This window comes from Cyprinus carpio, chromosome B5 (assembly GCF_018340385.1).
Source record: "Cyprinus carpio isolate SPL01 chromosome B5, ASM1834038v1, whole genome shotgun sequence".
NCBI classification, from domain to species: Eukaryota; Metazoa; Chordata; class Actinopteri; order Cypriniformes; family Cyprinidae; genus Cyprinus; species Cyprinus carpio.
Window position 1 is genome coordinate 37,426,845 of NC_056601.1, and position 20,661 is coordinate 37,447,505.

General features: G+C 38.8%; 1 protein-coding gene across 4 annotated transcripts in view; it reads left to right on the forward strand.

The window, feature by feature from the left end:
- LOC109078808 (intraflagellar transport protein 74 homolog) overlaps positions 1-18,885 on the forward strand; it is a 29,354-nt gene extending 10,469 nt beyond the window's left edge. The window contains exons 2-13 of one of the 4 annotated variants that reach the window (XM_042723352.1): positions 3,962-4,100; positions 5,069-5,112; positions 5,784-5,927; positions 8,441-8,481; positions 8,680-8,759; positions 11,280-11,333; positions 11,709-11,806; positions 11,900-12,026; positions 14,744-14,796; positions 15,599-15,724; positions 18,429-18,489; positions 18,575-18,885. In XM_042723352.1, the coding sequence (XP_042579286.1) occupies positions 5,886-5,927; positions 8,441-8,481; positions 8,680-8,759; positions 11,280-11,333; positions 11,709-11,806; positions 11,900-12,026; positions 14,744-14,796; positions 15,599-15,724; positions 18,429-18,489; positions 18,575-18,684 (792 nt within the window). In that variant the 5' untranslated portion in view covers positions 3,962-4,100; positions 5,069-5,112; positions 5,784-5,885 and the 3' untranslated portion in view covers positions 18,685-18,885. The remainder of the gene's footprint in view (positions 1-3,961; positions 4,101-5,068; positions 5,113-5,783; positions 5,928-8,440; positions 8,482-8,679; positions 8,760-11,279; positions 11,334-11,708; positions 11,807-11,899; positions 12,027-14,743; positions 14,797-15,598; positions 15,725-18,428; positions 18,490-18,574) is intronic. The other 3 variants (XM_042723354.1, XM_042723351.1, XM_042723353.1) reach the window with 3 other exon arrangements.
- The last annotated feature ends 1,776 nt before the right edge of the window (positions 18,886-20,661 follow it).

Consider the following 20,661-nt stretch of genomic DNA (forward strand, 5'->3'; position numbering starts at 1 on the left):
TATTAACCATAATGCAAAGAGTTTGCAAGTACGTGAATTTTAGGATTACAATATTGCGTGGAGCTGTTACTTTCTATGACCTAATCTATGTTGCATGTAAAAATAAAATATGTAATGTAATAATTAGGGGTGTGCCTGAAGCCGAATACCTTATTCGGAATGGCACGGATAATGGCTTCAAAAACAAATAACGGACAAGGAATAATTCTGCCTGAATATTCGGCTGAAGCCGGCACAGTCTGGTGTTTGCTAGATAACAGTTGAACCAGGGGATCAGCGCAATAGTATACACAGACCTCTAAAGTCACGAGTGTGAAGTTTATGAATGTAAACTTTATGAGTGGAAAGAGCGCAAATCAAACACTGCATTGCTGTTGCCTCTCCTTGCATCTTTTAGAAATCAGAGCTTTGCAAGAGTAATTTCACCTATAATAATACATCATACACGTTATATTATTTGTATATATTTAAAAGGCAATGATTTAAACCTTAGGAATGAATGAATGAATGAATGGAATGAATGGAATAAACACAGCGCGCTCACCAATCAAACAGCTGCATTGCGCATCTCAGTCTCACAAAAACCAAACCAGTTCTCTCTCAAAAGTAGGCTAGTAGATACGGATACATTTTCTACTTGTCCTACATGTTTGCATCTTTATCTTTTGCTGGTTTGCACTGGACACTCACATTTGTTTAGTGAAGTTCACCAAACATTAAGACTCGCTTAAAGAGTTCTGCGTAATGAAAATGTGCGCATTGAATGGATTCATTTGAGTTCAAATGATCACAAAACGTTTGTCATGACATCTCTCTGCTTGCATGATAAATATTATTTTAGAAATTAATACTTATTTTAGTTTAACATGACATACTTGTTCAGTGATAACTATGAAAAAAAAGATAAAAAGTGATAACGGTCTTATCAAGTAACTGTACAACGTTGTATCCGAATGCAGATATGAAAAATGTTTTGATTGTTACAGATACAAGTACTGGCTGTTACATGAAAATTTAAATATGTAATGTCGTAATTATAAAGTTTTGCAAATGTACATATGTAATTGTTGCATAAGGCTATAAATTAATAAGCGTTTATTGCTAAAAAAAAAACTATTTAATGTGTTTTCATTTACAATAGAATGAACCACGAGTAGTCGAGTAACTCAAGTATTTTTTAAATAAAAAATCGACTAGTAGAAATCAGTAGTCTTGCAAACCCTATACTGTACAACATTAATTAGTATTTCATTATTGTAAAGGGTAAGTTTAAGGCTTCCTAGGCGTAGACGTAAATAAAACAATCTAGGGGGAAGAAAGTTAAATGAGAAACATCTAAACTTTTCAGAACGCAGCAAGTGCACCGCTGGTCATGCACATAATTTCCTGTAACAAAAGCTAAGCCAAGATGGTGTAAGGGAAACAGGTCAATTTAGCTCAAAGGGAATCATTTAAGATTTTAAAGGGAATTTGAACAGAATCACTGTTTCACGGCTGATCACTGAAACGGCCAGCGATTCACTGAACGAGCTGTTTAACATCAAATCTGCGCTGGATATTAATATCCAAAGTATAGTGAAAACACTATTAATTAGCACAGTAACAAGATCGGCAGTTTAAGACATTAACTTGTAAGCACAAAACACAAGATACTTCTCTTTTCAATATAAATAAGTCTTTATTGGATAAATCTAAGACATATAAACTAATCTAACACATAATCACACGCACTCACACATTCACACAAGTTGCAGGAGGATAGAACTTTAGGAAAGAATGAGTTTAAGAGAATGAAAATGTGAAATCCCAAGTTTACAGCAATACGTGAAATTGCATAGACATGAACAACCATCAATCACTTAATTAACCCTCGCATTGAGTTCCTCAATGAGGTTAAAATTATATTAGATAACACCAGTACAGATGTGAGTCTGGAGGTTACTTGCGTTGCCTGTGTAACGGGGTTCCCTTTGTTGTCGCTGAAAAGGGGTTTTCCCGAAGTTGCTGATTGGCTGAAAGTTCAGTAGTCGTTGAAGTGACGTCTTGGGAAGCCCGTGGTTGGGCGTAGGCTGAAGATGCGGAGTTGTGGGCTGGTTGAAGTTTCAGACGGGCACGCGAGGTCAGACTCGGAGACACGCCGTTACAAAACTTAACTCAGAACACGAAACTCTCAAACGGAAAAGAAACTAAAGTAAAAGAATAGGGTTCACCCTAACCCTAAAAGAATAGAAGTAAAGTTTGACGAGACTAGGTGGTGTTTCTTCTCATCGTGGCTAAGTAGCAGCAGGCGTGCAGTCCGAAGCACACTGGAACGGCGCTCGAAGAACACTAAAATTGATGACAAAGCATGACTAAAAGCAGCAGCTAAAAAGCAGGCTAAAATCCGGCATGACTGATAGCAAAAGCTAAACGAAAGCTAAAAGCTAAAAGCGAAATTTGATGGTGTCCTGAGTATTTAAACTGGCCTTTTGGCCACACCTCAAATGTTGTCTTGACCAATTAGATATTGTCTTTTGTCGGGGTGTTGCAGTGTTTGTCCCACCCATTCATAAATCATATGTTATCAAGCACGAGGTCCGAATTTTCCCACTCTTGCAGGGTATAATTTGGACATGATTCCTATAACAAGAATATGATACATTTGACAAATAACTGATGGTCAGAAACGTTTCAAGCAAGAAGATTCGAACACACACATACTAAACATGAATATGATCCCTTAAGCTATTCAAGAGTTACTTAAAAAGACATACACAATAAGTGATTAGAAACATTATAATCAAATGTGTGGGTTACATGCATGATATGGAGTTAAGCAATGGACTGATATCCATTTAGAAGTCTTTCTTGAGTTCATTTTGGTGCATATATGCATTGGAAGGCATTCTCTGTGCCATTCTGTGGAGTAAGGATATGTCCTGTGAAGACCAAAGGGGTTAACAGGTCTCCTTAGGAATTTCAGTCTGGTTCTGCTAGGTGGGGGGAAGTCAATCCAACGATCTTGTTTACTCTCATGGCTTTACATGTGAGGGTCAGAGTGTCCATCTCTTCGATTACTTGCCCCAAATTAGACAATCTCTTCTTCGAATTGAAATTGTCAATAATTGTTCTAATGGGGTTAATGTTGAAAGCTGTTCTCTGAAAGAGTTGGTTAGTTATCTTGCTTCAGATTGTGGTGCTAGGAGTTGATTTACAACATCCTGCCTTTCTGTGGAATTCGGCTCATTATTCAACCATAACCCCAATCTAACATTTAATTTCACAAACTAAACACCCAAAATCTACAATGGAGAAACAGCTGATCAAAGCTGTACAAGGATAGCCATTTTTAAAATGAATTTATTAGCAGAGCTACTGCAAGGGATTTTTAGTGCTGGAAATCCATTTATCCTTTGCTGAAAATTCTGCGTCTTCATGGAGAGCAGGTCATGGTTGCTTAGCAATGGCAGACGCCACTGGAGCGCAAGCATAGAGCGCAGGCTACTGAGTGCTTTGGAAAAGAGGAGAAAGCGGCGCGCCTAGCGTTTTCCACATGTTTTCAGTCGCGACATGCAAATGTGGTTTTGTTTTGAAGGAGAATTTTATTTAAAAAAAATTTTTGCTGGACTCGGCGGGACCAATGAGAACATTTGGTGAGTCCAATGACCAAGTCCGACAAAAGCAAAAACCAAAAAACCAAAGACAACTACAAAACGAAAAAAAAATAAAAAAATCTGCAGAATCCGAACCCAATAACAAAGCCCTAGTCCCTAAATAATAAAATGTGAAAACATCTGCAAACACTGCTCCTCTTCTGGATTCCCTGAAGAATAAACCTGTACATCCAGAGAAGTGTGGTTCCTGTGATTCCCAGAGTCGAGCGCTTGGAGACGAGCATCTGATGAAAGCTGCAGACAGATTCAGTGTTATGAGGATGGATGATTATGGTCTATATACTAACAGCTTTCTCTTTCTTTGTTAGGAAAGAGGATATGATCAGAGCTGTGGAGGGTGACATAGTCCAAGAGAAACAGGCTGCCCTAAACATAATTCAGAAGATGTCTGCTGATAAACAGGCCAAGTACACTGGGATGAAAGCCACCAGTGAAGAGCTAATGCAGGTTTGTCTCATTCCACCCAGTATCACCACACTAAGGACTGTCTATGGTGTCTCAGACCACCTGAGCACTAAACAAATAGACATTTTATTTACATTGCTTCAACAAACTGTTGACTTTCACCTGGATCGACCATCTTGACTTTGTTTAAAGACCTGAAAGAATTGTTTTGTTAGTATTTTTATACATTTTCTGTGATGCATTATTGGAGTGAAAGATACCAAGTATGTAGGGAAATGGGTGAAATTTGGTATTTTTTTAATTTTTAAGATCTGGACTACCAGCGATGTTAGTATGTTGTGTTGCGTTGCTTATATTTGTGTATTTGAGGAAATGCTTTTTATTATTCATTTGTTATAATCTTGATGTCTTTTTTAAATTATTTTTAATGCTATATGACTGTAAATGGTGTTCAGTAAGTTATTGAATCATTGTAGTACCCAACCCAACGTTGATTTTCTTTGTATTTGTTTACTTTGATAATTTGTGTGTGTGTGTGTGTGTGTGTGTGTGTGTGTTTTGTTTTTTGCACAAGTGAGCAGATTGCACTTTACTGGCTTGGGGAGAGAATAAAATAAAAGGGGAAACTGGCATTTAACTTCCTCAGTTTATTTTTTAAAGGATGTTTTCAGTTGTTTTCCCCAGTTTATTTTTGACGGTCGTATATGAACAGTAAAACATGTCGGGCGTAAGCAACACCAGTGTCATAGGTTTGAATCCCAGGCAATGCAAGAACTGTTAAAATAACTAGTCACTTATCCAAGTCACTTTGGATAAAAGTGTATGCCAAATGGATGTTAATGCTGAAAACAAAACTCAACAAGTGACGCAGGTCCACATAAAGTCGTTTACTTCAGTTGACAGCTTCACTACTAACTCTAAGCATCAAATGGAAGTCTGTGAGTGATTTGTGAGGTTTACTGTTATTCACTGACACGCCGCATCCGCCGTGGTCTCTCATCTGCATCCAGGAGCTGGATTCCCTTCAAGAGGAACTGGACACTCTGATGAGTAGGTAGGAGACGTTTGAGGCAGTGAGTGGACACACACACACACACACACACGTTTGTTTCTGTTAATTGTGGGAACTTTCCATAGACTTCTATTACTTTTATACTGACCAAACTATAATTTCTATCCCCTAACCCTAAACCTACCCCTTACAGAAAACCTGTTTGCATTCTTACACTTTCAGATAAACATCATTTACTATTTTTATTTATTTATTTTTTTCGTCAAGGGGACCGCAGGCCAAAATGTCAAAAATGTCAGGTTTTACTATCCTTGTGGGGACATTTGGTCACACACACACACACACACACACACACACACACACACGCACACACACACACACACCAGTAAACTCTTGATGAATCAGGACTTTGTTTGGCTGTAAGGAAACACTGTACTTCTTTGTTAGCGTGTTTGATGCAACTTTATTCATGCACTAAACAGACATGTTTGTTATAGGTTACAATACACAGCTGGTTCACATAAACTTTGCAAGTTGAAACCTTTGACAGAGTGACAGTAGACCTACATTCAGTGATTATTGTCAAATCCTTTTATGGCAGCTCTCTAAAATGAGTTCAGTTGTGGAATAAACTGCCTGATTTCTACACTGCGTGTCACATTAGAAATCGCTGTTGCTACAAACATTCACACTCTTGTGTCTTGTGTTTGCAGGATCTGGTTCATTCTCAAGCCAAACTGAAAGCAGTTGTGCTGCATGAGAAACTACTGGAGCTGGAGAACCGTAGAAATGCCATGCTGGTGTAAGACAGGAACATGGGTTCTCCACAAGAGGATCGAGAAGGCCTCTTTAAACAGGTCTCTATCCACCTTATTTTTCAACGTGGAAGTAAGCCGTTTTCTGTCAATGTGCGAGACTTCCGGTTCATTAACCGCTGTAGGGAAATAACGAGAAGAATAACAAAGTGCAGTAAACGGTAAAACGGTTTGCACGTGTTCATATTTAGGCTAATACATTAAAATAATATGGTAAGACACACCAGCTTGAAATATCAAGCCGCAAAAGGAGTCTTTTTATACATACAAAAACTTCTTGAATAAAGAAAAACCATAAACCAGAAACATTAAAGGGGTCATATGATGCGATTTCAAATTTTCCCTTCTCTTTGGAGTTTTACAAGCTCTTGGTGAATAAAGAAGATCTGTGAAGTTGCAAAGACGAAAGTCTCAAATCCAAAGAGATATTCTTTATAAAATTGAGACTCGTCCACGCCCCCCTAAAACGGCTCGTTCTAACATGCCCCCACATCTCCACGTCAGTATGTGGGAAGATTTGCATAATGCTGTACAGATGTTCATGCAAAGAAAGAAGGCGTAACTTTAATTCTTGTTGTAGTATTGTTGTTGCTGCCGCCGTCATGTCGTATAGACACTGTGTGTTTCACTGTGAAAGCGAAACTACTTTGTTTGGCCTTCCAAAAGAGGACGATATCCGCTTCGTCATGCCTGGAGCTGATCTGTGCTGGTCGCTGAGGAAATACATCAACTTTGCACTGTGGATCACTGGATCGGCTTTCACTGTGGACAAAGTGGAGTCCAGCCCGGGGTCGTCACATGTGGTTGCTGCAAGACCAAGGTCTAGGCTCCAGCCTCTGCTCACTCAAGCCGTCCGCGGCTCACTCTAGACCTCAGGGGCCGAATTCACAAAAATCTTCTTAAGAAATAAATTAAGAAATTTCTTAAGATAAATTCCACGAAGTTCGTAAGAATGTTCTTAAGTGCAATTCTTTAAAATTTCTTAATAAGTTCTCAAATATATTCTTAAGAACATCTTAATTTATTTCTTAAGAAGAAAACAACAGCCGTTATCTGAATTAAAACATGACGCACAGATAAAATCATACTATTGTCTTTTTGCACTTCCTGCAGATTACCCATAGACTGTATAAAAATATTACCTTGGCCCAAAGGTTCACGTTTTTAATGCGGTGTGTTTTTGAACAGTTACTTTAAAAATAGCCTGTCTCAAGCTGCAGCGATATGTTTATAATATAACAATTAATTTGAAATAACCCAATAAATTAATTAAATCATTCTTACTGTTTGGGATTTAAGACCAGTCAGGGGCTGTCCTAAATTTAAGAAGTTATTTACGATGATTTTTAAGAAGATTCTTTTCAAGAATTTGAATTCTTCTTAGGTTTTGTCTTAAGAACAATCTTAAGAAAAAAGACAGAATATTCTTAAAATGGATTTTTGGGAATACAAAATATTCTTAACTTTTTTCTAAAGTAAAAAAATAATAAGAAAAAGGCAGTTAAGAAGAAATTTCTTCTTAAGAATGTTTCGTGAATCCGGACCCTGGCCTCTGCTCACTCAAGCCGGCCACGCCTCAATCTAGACCGTGGCTCACTCTAGGCCTCCGGCCTCTTCTCACTCAAGCTGGCCACGCCTCACTCTAGACCTCCAGCCTCTTCTCACTCAAGCCGGCCGAGCCTCACTCTAGGCCTCTTCTCACTCAAGCTGACCGTGCCTCACTCTAGACCGCGGCTCACTCTAGGCCTCTTCTCACTCAAGCCGGCCGCGCCTCACTCTAGACTGCGGCTCGCTCTAGGCCTCTGGCCTCTTCTCACTCAAGCCGGCCGCGCCTCACTCTAGACCACGGCTCACTCTAGGCCTCCAGCCTCTTCTCACTCAAGCTGGCCGTGCCTCACACTAGACCCTCACTCAATCCAGCCCTTCCTCACCCTATAACTTGCCTCACTCTAGACCCACTCTAGACCGTGGCTTACTTTAGGCCTCCTGCCTCTGCTCACTCAAGGCTGTGGTATGTGACGCTGTTTCGTTGAGAAAGCAAAACTACTTTGCTTTTGCCTTGCAAAAGAAAACATGACTAACAATCATGTTTATATCACGTTTATAATGGGTTTTATGTTCATGTCTCGTCGCTCTGGCCGGACAAGGCATCACAATATGTTAAGAGGCGTAACATTTCCGTCACACGCTTGAGGCATTCGGCCAGTCACAACGCGCTGGATAGCTGGCCAATCACAGCACACCTCGCTTTTCAGAACGATGAGCTTTGTAAAAATCGACGGGTTCCAGAAGGCGGGGCATAGAGGAAAAACTATAATTTACAGTATGTGGAAAATAATGTTTTTTTTAACCTTAAACCACATAAACACATTTCATTACACCAAATACACAAAATAATGTTATTTTTAGCAGCATCATATGACCCCTGTAAATTTACAAATGGCTGTGCCTGCTCTTATGGGAAAAATAAGGTGGATATGATTTATTTATATTTTTGCATTGAAATATTTGATATAAGTGACTTTCCTTCATGATTGTTCTTTTGCTGGTTTCAGGTGAAAGAAAACAACCAGGAAATAGCCAGCATGGAACGACAGTATGTGTTTCTAAAACATATGAATGTTTCTTTTTTTCAAACATGTTTGTCCAATCAAAGTTAGTTAGTAGATGCACATTATTGCACTGAAAATTCCCATGTGTTGTTTGCAATTTTCATTTCAGTTTATCAAATTTATTTGTGCATCTTATGATCGATACATAAAGAAACCCCTAATTAACATCCTGTTTTATGTAGGCTCTCCAAGGTACGTGAGAAAATTAGCCATCTCACTGAAGAGATGCGACAACTAGACGCTGATATGGAGGAACATCAAGGTGCTGTTTTCTATACGTTCATGTGATTGGGATGATCATAGTCTGTGCTGATTTAGAGAGAATGTAATGGTAAAGGGGAACTAGTAGATGACAAGCCTGATTCAATCTAAGCATCACATTCACATCACATGACTGTCTAATGTACGTCTCAAAAATACAAATGCATCGTAACTTGCAATTAAAATAAAGAACATTCTCAAAAAATTACAATATAAACAAAAAACCAACTAAAATAAATGAATATACAGGTCCTTCTCAAAAAATTAGCATATTGTGAAAAAGTTCATTATTTTCCATAATGTAATGATAAAAATTAAACTTTCATATATTTTAGATTCATTGCACACCAACTAAAATATTTCATGTCTTTTATTGTTTTAATACTGATGATTTTGGCATACAGCTCATGAAAACCCCAAAATTCCTATCTCAAAAAATTAGCAAATTTCATCCGACCAATAAAAGAAAAGTGTTTTTAATACAAAAAAAGTCAACCTTCAAACAATTATGTTCAGTTATGCACTCAATACTTGGTCGGGAATCCTTTTGCAGAAATGACTGCTTCAATGCGGCGTGGCATGGAGGCAATCAGCCTGTGGCACTGCTGAGGTGTTATGGAGGCCCAGGATGCTTCGATGCCTTAAGCTCATCCAGAGTGTTGGGTCTTGCGTCTCTCAACTTTCTCTTCACAATATCCCACAGATTCTCTATGGGGTTCAGGTCAGGAGAGTTGGCAGGCCAATTGAGCACAGTAATACCATGGTCAGTAAACCATTAACCAGTGGTTTTGGCACTGTGAGCAGGTGCCAGGTCGTGCTGAAAAACGAAATCTTCATCTCCATAAAGCTTTTCAGCAGATGGAAGCATAGAGTGCTACAAAATCTCCTGATAGCTAGCTGCATTGACCCTGCCCTTGATAAAACACAGTGGATCAACACCAGCAGCTGACATGGCACCCCAGACCATCACTGACTGTGGGTACTTGACACTGGACTTCAGGCATTTTGGCATTTCCTTCTCCCCAGTCTTCCTCCAGACTCTGGCACCTTGATTTCCGAATGACATGCAAAATTTGCTTTCATCCGAAAAAAGTACTTTGGACCACTGAGCAACAGTCCAGTGCTGCTTCTCTGTAGCCCAGGTCAGGCGCTTCTGCCGCTGTTTCTGGTTCAAAAGCACACGCCTGTGCACGGTGGCTCTGGATGTTTCTACTCCAGACTCAGTCCACTGCTTCCGCAGGTCCCCCAAGGTCTGGAATCGGTCCTTCTCCACAATCTTCCTCAGGGTCCGGTCACCTCTTCTCGTTGTGCAGCGTTTTTTTGCCACACTTTTTCCTTCCCACAGACTTCCCACTGAGGTGCCTTGATACAGCACTCTGGGAACAGCCTATTCGTTCAGAAATTTCTTTCTGTGTCTTACCCTCTCACTTGAGGGTGTCAATGATGCAGTCATGTCGGCAGTCAGGTCGGCAGTCTTACCCATGATTGCGGTTTTGAGTAATGAACCAGGCTGGGAGTTTTTAAAAGCCTCAGGAATCTTTTGCAGGTGTTTAGAGTTAATTAGTTGATTCAGATGATTAGATTAATAGCTTGTTTAGAGAACCTTTTCATGATATGCTAATTTTTTGAGATAGGAATTTTGGGTTTTCATGAGCTGTATGACAAAATCATCAGTATTAAAACAATAAAAGACCTGAAATATTGCAGTTGGTGTGCAATGAATCTAAAATATATGAAAGTTTAATTTTTATCATTACATTATGGAAAATAATGAACTTTTTCACAATATGCTAATTTTTTGAGAAGGACCTGTATTTGTCAGATTGGTCACACACTCTTTATCGGTTGGGGTTTGTTCACACAGTCAGTGAAGCATTTGAAGTTTAATGGCAATTACAATTAATGTTTTGATCATGTACACGGCAAGGCTCTGACATAAACACCCTGCCTGCACATGGAAATGAAAACACCTCTAACATGAGCAGTGAAGCTGTGTGTGCTGGACCTTCTGTGTCTGCAGCTGTTTCAATTCAGTGATAATACAAAGTGCATTTTCCAATCTAAGGTAAAAGAAATGAGAAAACAAGAAAATCCCGCACACTATCAACTTACTTACTCAATCGATCCACCATCGCAAACAGCAAATATTTGTGCTGTTTAATGCAGTTGAGACGTTGTGTTTTCCTCTGTGCATAACTGACACGTCACAGGTATATTTTTCATCTGTAAATGTTAGAAAGTCATGCAGATATATCCATTTTGTTGTCAGGTGTGGACAAGGCTTACGCGAGCGAACGAGGGCTAAACAGATGGAACGCAATAGAATAATATAGCAATAATTCTGAATAAAATATGCATTCTGCTAAAATATTTGTCATCTAGGTGAGTTTAACTGAGGATAGAGATAAACTCTGCAGGAAAGTCAACCTCAAGGGCCAGAGTTGACAAGCCCTGGTATAAATAGTGTGATTTATAGTGTGAATAAATAGGGTTAAATAGTGTGATTTATTAATATCTACAGGAGAACGAACCCAAAAGTACAAGGAGCTGCAGAAGAGAGAAGAGGAAATCGACAGTGAGTCATTGTCACTTTCCCACAAATATTTAATGTAAATGTTGCATTACATCCAACTCTATTACATTAAAATGTATGAAATATCTTTAAATATTTTTTTAGTAATTAAAAAAATAATAAAATTAACTTGTTTTGCAAAATGCAAAAGTAAAACAAAAATGTTAAAGCAAAATAAGAAAAAAGGATAGGCTTTCATGGCTTGTTTTTTGTTTGTTTTTATTTATGTTTTTTACTTTTGTATGAAATGACGGGCCAAAGCAAAGGTCATTAAGGGCCAGTGTTGGCCCGCAGGCCCTGGTTTTTACACCTGAGGTCTAAATAAATGGCCATGTGTTGATTATTTGATTGATGAGCTGATCATGTGTGTTCTTACAGCATATCTGAACTCATTTGAGGAGAATAAATCTCAGGAGCAGCAGCGGATTAGAGACGCACAGAGCAGCATTGTGGCATTACTGGAGCACTCCAGCAAGGTACAGCACATCTGACCTCACATCAGTCCAGACTGGATCAGAAGTTTTACACGCTTGAACCTAGCAGAGACTCAGATGTTGTGTTCTCTCCAGAACATCAATCATCTGCAGCAGCTGTCAGCAGTCACCGCTCAAGAGCTCCGGTCCATGCAGGAGGATCTGAGCTTCAAAGAGACAGAGATGCAGAAGTCTCAAAGCACAGCGAAAGGCCTTTCCTCAGGTTAGTCTCTCTCTGCTGTATCTGTCTGTGTGTGAGAAGCGGTTGTGCATCGCTCACTGCTGTTTGCATGTCTGTGTAAGTCTGCTGATCTTCATGAGACTAACCCATGAACACAGAACGGCCTATTTGAGGAACACCGTCAGATCAGACTGTGTGAAAATAACAGCATTAACAGCTAAAGATCCTACTCTCTTTCTCTCTGTCATTTATTAAGGTGTGAGCTGCTGCCCAGAGATGGGCCTTTCCTTCTTTGTATACAACGTTCTCCTCTAATTCCCAAACATGGTCTTATCTCCTCCGAGCCATTTAGAAATGCACCACATGGCTTCCTCTGAGCGTCTCTCTTCCTAGCAGTCAGGCATTGTCCGTCTCTGTTTGTTGATCTTGTATTTTCATATTCACAGTACAGCAGAAACACAGATTTTCAAGATATTTGCTGTGTGTGTGTGTGTGTGTGTGTGTGTGAGAGAGAGAGAAAGAGAGAGAGAGAGAGAGAGTGTGTGTGTGTGTGTGTGTATGTGTGAGAGAGAGAGAGAGAGAGAGTTTGTGTGTGTGTGTTTGTGAGAGAGAGAGAAAGAGAGAGAGAGAGAGAGAGAGAGAGAGAGAGAGAGAGAGAGAGAGAGAGAGTGTGTGTGTGTGTGTGTGTGTGTGTGTGTGTGTGTGTGTGTGTGTGTGTGTGTGTGTGTGTGTGTGTGTGTGTGTGTGTGTGTTGATGGTCAGATTGAAGCGCTGGTGAAAGGACCCCTAGAGAAGGAAACAGTCCAGAAGGCTCAGAAGTGCTGACAGGGTTTTTTGACTGTTAGACACACACACAATCTCTCTCTCTCACTCTCTCCAAATAGTGAGTTGGGCCTTCTGCCTATCAGAAGGAAGCGGCCCTCTTCCACTTCCTTCCTGTAATGCCCCCCCAGCACTCAGTTCAGCAGGTCTCCTGGTGGGACGCAGATTAGTACTCGGTGTCCCTGAGGATGGGCATCTCAACGGGTCAGTCTCAGTATTTCTGCGTCTCACACTGACCAGCAGGCACATCCTGTTTCTGCAGCGGAGCCTGTTTCAATGTGTCGTGAATCTTTGTAATGGAGTAACCAAAGCTGCTTGTAATCGTTTCCAAAGGTTATAGATCATGAACTCTGAACCCTGTACTGCTTCCTGCTTCCTGCTCTCCTCACACTGTAGTTACACATCTTCATGTGGCACAAAAATGATCATGGAAATTAGCCAAAGGCATCATGTTAAAAGATACCTAATGGGTAAAGCTTCATGATGTTTGCTGTCACTTTAACCCTTGTATTATGTTCCGGGTCAATTGGACCCATTTTGATTTGTGAGCTGTCGGAAATACCAGTTAAGTTTTTTATTTTATTCTTGATATGTTGTGATATGTGTCAATTTAACCCACTTTGTTTCAAGGCAACTGTACAGACCCAAATTAAATATATTTCTTGGGTATATGTTATGTTGGTGTTTTACTACCCTGAAAAGTAAAAAAAAAAAAAGAGCTTTTTCTCATTTAGGACCATGAACATGTCTAAATAAGTTGTGTTCCAAATTTAAAGGTGATCTATATATACAAAAAAAAGGTTCCTATGCAATTTTGTTTAGGCGTTATACCAAAACTAGCCACCGGGTGCCATTCAAACTCACAAATGTATAAATATTCTCTCAGTCTTACTTCTATCACAAAACAACCACCACATATGGAATCTTGAGACTCAGACCTTTCAACGTTATGTATTTTGTCACGATTATAAAAAGTTTTGATTTTAAAAGACCATAATACATTTTGTAAAATCAAACCCCCGTACTAAGGGGGAGGAGCCCGCTAAAAGATTTTAAAGTACCATTTCCATGGTAATGCAATATCCGATTTCAAAATGGTTTTCACAGGATGAATTTTGAGGTTTTAAGTTTTCAAATGATATATAATTTATAATGATTACTAAAACATGTGATAGGGAAAAATAAAATGAAAAAAAAACTTTGTGACAGGCAAGAACTCCTATTATGATGTAGTATATGTTTTGAGGTGCACACTTATCATAAATGAATCTGTTACTGTTCCTACATAATTTGTAACAAAAAACAGTATCTATTTAGTAGTCTTATAGTTTGTAATGATTAGATTAGGATTTAACTGTAATATAGTAGTATAGAATGTAGTAATATAGAAGTGAACTTCTACCAGCAGGACGATTAGCAGTTAAGGGGTTAAAAAATGTGGTTCAACACATTTTTAAAAATCATACTTTTTGATATTAATTGTTTCCACTGTGTGACAAATACTGATATTAAAATGTTTCTGTTCATACCTGATTCCTTCTTGTTTTTATTAATGTGATATTTAGAGAATTGCATTGAAGGCAATTAGGGTCAACTTGACCCGCTCCATCAAAATCAAATCCCAGAAATTGAACATAATACAAGGGTTAATGACACTAGTGTCTTCTGTAGAGCTGCTTTACTGCAGATCTGTATTTGTCTTATATTTAAAGAAGTTTGCATCACTGATTCTGATATTTTCCTGTGTATTACTGTGACGTTGTGAAAAGATCCGTCTTTTGTGAAGTGCTATAGAGAGTAAATATAGGTGACTCAATATGTGTTTGTAGTGACACCTGTAGGATAAACAGCAGCTCTACAAAGTACAAATACAGCGTTTATATTAGAAATGCTGATGTATTGTGACGTGTGTTTGTATGGTGTGCTTTTTCATGCAGAGAGTGAGCGTCTACGACAGGATCTGCTGAAAGTGGAGCAGCTGGAAGGCAAAGTGAGCGCAGAGCTGCAAACTCTGAGAGATCAGCTCAAGGCCATGATGCAAGAGATCCATACATACAGAGATCAGGACGCTCTCAGAGCTGCCGGAGAGGACCGCAAGAAATCAACCGTTTACACACTCAGCAGCTCTATTAGTTTAATAACGATTTCTGTTCATTCTGAAATATAAATTTCCGCAAGAATTAAAACATGACTTAACCTTCGGTGTAGCCAATAAATGTTTAGCCATCTGAAGCACTGAAATGTAAATGATGTTATTCTTGATTGCTGATGTGTGTCTTTGAGGTGGGCTGTAACATGACTAGTCTTGTGAGATCAGACCATCAGTGTTTCAGTGGGAATCTGCTTCTCACTTTTCTCTCCCAAACTGTCCACAGTGCTCTGACATTATTCTGTCAGATGATTTGACAGTTTAAGTTCATCTTGGTGCTCCAACAGTTCAGATTTCATAATCATGAACACCACAGTACTGGGCTGTTAAGGTTACAGACACTCCTGGTAAACAGGCTTCCATGATTTGCCCTTTTTGGACGTCTGACAGTCACTCAGTTCACCCATGATTTGTATTAAACATTGCTGAACCCAACATATATGATATACAAACTAGAGAATAATGACAGTGATGAAAAAAACATAATCACAATGATTTTTTTTTCACTGTAGCCCATTCCATAAATTTATATGAACCCCTATAATAATAGATATGTAACATAATATAATATATATGTGTTGTTGCATCAGTCACTCTTCTAGTGATAGTCTCACAGCACTCTGGTTGACGTTTGTCCCATCAGAGACTGCAGGAGGATCGTTTAACACTCACTCAGAGGAAGGACACACAAAAGAAGATGATACACAACATGAACGAGGAGTACCAGTTTCTTAAGGAAAGGTTACAAGAGAATGAGACCCATGTGGAGGTGAGAGACACTCGTGTCTGCATATACACTCCATTCAGCTTCAGATGTGTTTCTGCTGTTCACTAATAGCTGTGCCGCGCTGAGATTTCACTGTTTCTGTCTAACAGAGGAAACCGATCTGTCCAGACATCGCATTGTGTTGATAATCTGTTGTCTATAATCATGAGTGTCTTGCTGTACTGTAATTCGGTTTGGTATATGAGTTTATCTGTTAGTCTTAAAACAAAGCTAATGAACTTACTAAAAATGTGCTCTAAAATAGTGGGTCAGCCACTTCAAAAAGCATATGAACTATCCCATAATATTCATAATAATCTTGTAAGAATAGCTAATAACATAGTTCCTGAACCTAATCATGTGTTGTTTAATGAATTTGTACTGTTGCCATCTAATCGACGATATAAGGTCCCAAGATTCAGTCAAATTAAGTTAAATTAATTTGTACATCAAGCTGTATTAGCATTGAATAACTCATATAAAAAGTAAATGTTCTTTTTTGTTGTTGTATGTGTGTGTGTGTGAAAACTCTGTAGTCTGTGCTGTTTATTTAATGAAGTATTATAATTTTGAGTGAACCTGCTGTAACGCAAGACAAATTTCAGACTCAGTCTGGTAATAAAGTGTATCGTATCGTATAAAGACAGAGAATAATCATGATGTCACCGTGTACATTTCTCCCATAATGCCCATGCTGACACTAGAGCTGCCCCGTCTGAACTGTTTTAGTGTAGGCAGCACCCAGTCAAACTCCAGAGAAGTGATCTGGTGGAGAATAGATGAACCCTTTCTCTCAGTCACCATGTTTACATGCACTCAAGAAAACAGCTTGTTCCAGTGTTTTTGGAGACAGCATTTGTATTCTGTGAACGCAAACAAATTGACCTTATTTCATCTTTAAATAGGGGATGATCCCATCACAACAGACTGATGGAAAACCTTGTCATAAAACAAACCGGTTCAGTTCTCAAAGGGAGTCAATATATTTTCATCAACCGTTTGAGCGAGCTCATCACTGTATGAGATCTTTGTGGAGACATAAAATTCTGTAAATTCAGTGACATCATTGTGATTTGAGATCAATAACATGGTCTGTGATTGATCCAAGACATATTTTGGCTACACAGTACAGTCATTTTGGTTCCTTTTGTTGTTGTTGTTGGATGGATAATGGAATAGTGGACTTTAATTTTTCTTTTGGATAATAATGAAGTCAGTCTTATTGTAAATTAGTGTCCAACACAGATTATGAGAAGGTATACTTTTAGCCAACCTTTACCGAAAATAACATTATTTCAATTTTACACCTGTTGTTACATTTTTGGAGGCTTAAAGGGGTCATATAATGTTTTTTTTTAAAGATCATTAATTTGTGTATTTGGTGTAATAGAATATGTTGACATGCTTTAATGTTCAAAAAACACATTATTTTTCAAATACTGTACATTATTGCAGGTCCTCTATGCCCCACCTCTCTCAAATGCATTGTTTTCTACAAAGTCCCTCCTTCTGAAAAGCGCAGTCTGCTCTGATTGGCCAGCTGACCCAGTGCATTATGATTGGCCGATTGTAATGCCCCTTTCCTTAATCACAATCTTAATCTTTCAAAATTAATGTAAAGACAGTTAATAATGTCCTTAGTGTTGCCATCAGTTCAAGCTGAAAGAGGAACAGAGTCAGTGACAGACACAGTGATGAAGCTCCTGTGTGTTTGCAGTACACAAGCCACGGACGGTTAAGACAGCTGACTCCACTGTGATGTGACCTCTCTCTCTCTCTCTCTCTTTTTTTATATATTTATATAGCGCTTTTAACGATACAGATTGTGTCAAAGCAACTGAACAACATTAAATAGGAAAATAGTGTGTCAATAATGCAAAATGACAATAGTAAACCCTCATTTTTCAGTTAAAGGCAGTTCATCCTTGAATTCAGTGATGTCATCATGCAGCTCAGTTCAGTTTAAATAGTATCTGTGCAATCATTTGCAATCAAGTCAATGATATCGCTGTAAATGAAGTGTCCCCAACTAAAGAAGCCAGAGGCGACAGCGGCAAGGAACCAAAACTCCATCAGTGACAGAATGGAGAAAAAACCTTGGGAGAAACCAGGCTCAGTCGGGGGGGTGGGGGGCAGTTCTCCTCAGTAACTGTGTTACTGAAACCACGCCTTCTTTCTTTGCGCTAATATTTCCACACAGTGACGTAGAGATGTGGGGGCATGTTTGAATGAGCCGTTTTAGGAGGGTGTGGCAGAGTCTTAACTTTGATAAAGAATATCTCTTTGGTTTTGAGACTTTAGTCTTTGCAACTTCAGGGATCTTATCTTTTCACAGTCAGATTGTAACACTCCAAAGAGAAAGGAAAACTTGAAATCGCATCATATGACCCCTTTAAAAAAATCCTGGGGATGGATGTCAGACCCCTGAAACCTGCTCTAAGCATTACGACCTTTTTTTTTTTTATGGTGCTTAATAGAAGGCACATAACAGTATGACTTTCTGTAAAGCTGCTCTGAACCAGTGTTTATTGTAGAAAGCGCTATACAAATAAAGTTGACTTGAGTTGAATTTGAGACTAAAGGTGTGTATCTGCATGACAAGAGCAAAATAGAGCTAAATGTGAGCACCGCTTTTTGGTGTCATGGAAAGTTATTCAGGTGTGTTTTGTTGTGTGATTTGATGTTTTGCTGTCTGTTTTCTTTCCAGCTGACCAACATGGAGAGGAAGTGGCAACATCTTGAGCAGAATAACTTTGTGATGAAAGAATGTATCCTTGTATCATGTATCGATCTCTGTGAGAAGTGTAAATACAGTTCAGTTGATGTGTAACCCTCCTTAACTCTATTGTGCAGTCATCGCCTCCAAAGTTGTAGAGAGCCATTACCGCCCAGTGATGAAGAACGTCAACAAACAACTGCTAGAGTACAATAAGATACTGGTTGATACCCTGCAGAGAAACTGAGGAGGGGGAGCACTTCCTCTCTGCAGCAGCTCACAAACTCACTTCCTGTTCAAGATGAGCCCTGATCAGCGTTCTAAATACAACTATAAATGATTGTATTCTAGAATATGATCCATATTTCGTAATCTCAGGTGTATCACAGTCATGTGTTATCGGTGATTCGAGTCATGTCGTTAGTGTCAGTCACAGAGCTAAATAAATATACTGGTGTGAAATTCATGTTAGTTTTTTTGTTTTGTTTTTTCTTCCACCTTAAAAGGCTGATTTTATTTATTTAAAATTCTTGTTGTTACTGTTAGTGAAGCATTACTTTTTATAGTGAAAGCTGAGCTTTGATAGGTGAGGCGTTTACTGTAACTGTGAATGCAGGAATCTTAGATTAACAGCAGGAAGATGGAAATATATTCTGTTGACTGACTGACTGACTGACTGTTGACATGGAATTGATGTTGATGGTGTTGAAATTATGCAGCCAAGCGATGATATCTCAGATCATTATTTAGTTTTGTGCAAACTTCATATAGCTAAAACTGTAAATTCCATTTCTTGTTACAAGTATGGTAGAACCATCACTTCTACCACAAAAGACTGCTTTGTAAGTAATCTTCCTGATGTATCCCAATTCCTTAGCATATCCAAAACCTCAGAACAACTTGATGATGTAACAGAAACTATGGACTCTCTCTTTTTCTAGCATTTTAAATACAGTTGCTCCTTTATGCTTAAGGAAGGTTAAGGAAAACAGTCTGACACCGTGGTGTAATGAGCACACTCGCACCCTAAAGAAAGCAGCCTGGAAAATGGAGCGCAGCTGGAGGAAAACAAAACTAGAAGTATTTCGTATTGCTTGGAGGGAAAGTAACCTATCTTACAGAAAAGCATTAAAAACTGCTAAATCTTATTACTTTTCGTCTCTTTTAGAAGAAAAAACAAACATAAACCCCAGGTATTTATTCACTACAGTGGCTAAATTAAAACTACTTTACTTATAAACAAGTGTTGACATTTCTCAACATCACAGCAGTAATGACTTTATGAACTACTTTACTTCTAAAGTCGATACTATTAGAGATAAAATTGTAACCATGCAGCCATCAGCTACAGTATCACATCAGACAGTGCACTATAGATCCCCTGAGGAACAGTTCCACTCATTCTCTACTATAGGAGAGGAAGAATTGTATAAACTTGTTAAATCATCTAAACCAACAACATGTATGTTAGACCCTATTCCATCTAAGCTCCTAAAAGAGGTGCTTCCAGAAGTCATAGATGCTCTTCTGACTATTATTAATTCCTCATTGTTATTAGAGTATGTCCCAAAATCCTTCAAACTGGCTGTTATTAAGCCTCTCATCAAAAAACCACAACTTGACCCCAAAGAACTAGTTAATTATAGACCGATCATAAATTTCTCTTTTCTTTCAAAGATACTAGAAAAGGTAGTATCCTCACAATTATATTCCTTCTTAGAGAAAAATGGCATCTGTGAGGATTTCCAGTCAGGATTTAGACCGTATCATAGTACTGAGACTGCTCTCCTTAGAGTTACAAATGACCTGCTCTTATCATCTGATCGTGGTTGTATCTCTCTATTAGTGCTATTGGATCTTAGTGCTGCGTTCGACACTATTGACCACACCATTCTTTTGCATAGACTAGAACACTTTGTTGCCATTAATGGAAGTGCATTAGCATGGTTTAAATCACACTTATATGACCGCCATCAATTCGTAGCAGTGAATGAAGAGGTATCATATCGTTCACAACTGCAGTATGGAGTACCGCAAGGCTCAGTACTAGGGCCATTACTCTTCACGCTTTACATGTTACCCTTGGGAGATATCATCAGGAAACACGGTGTTAGCTTTCACTGTTATGCTGATGATACTCAGCTCTATATTTCATCGCGGCCTGGCGAAACATGCCAATTTGAAAAACTAACGGAATGCATAGTCGATATAAAAAACTGGATGA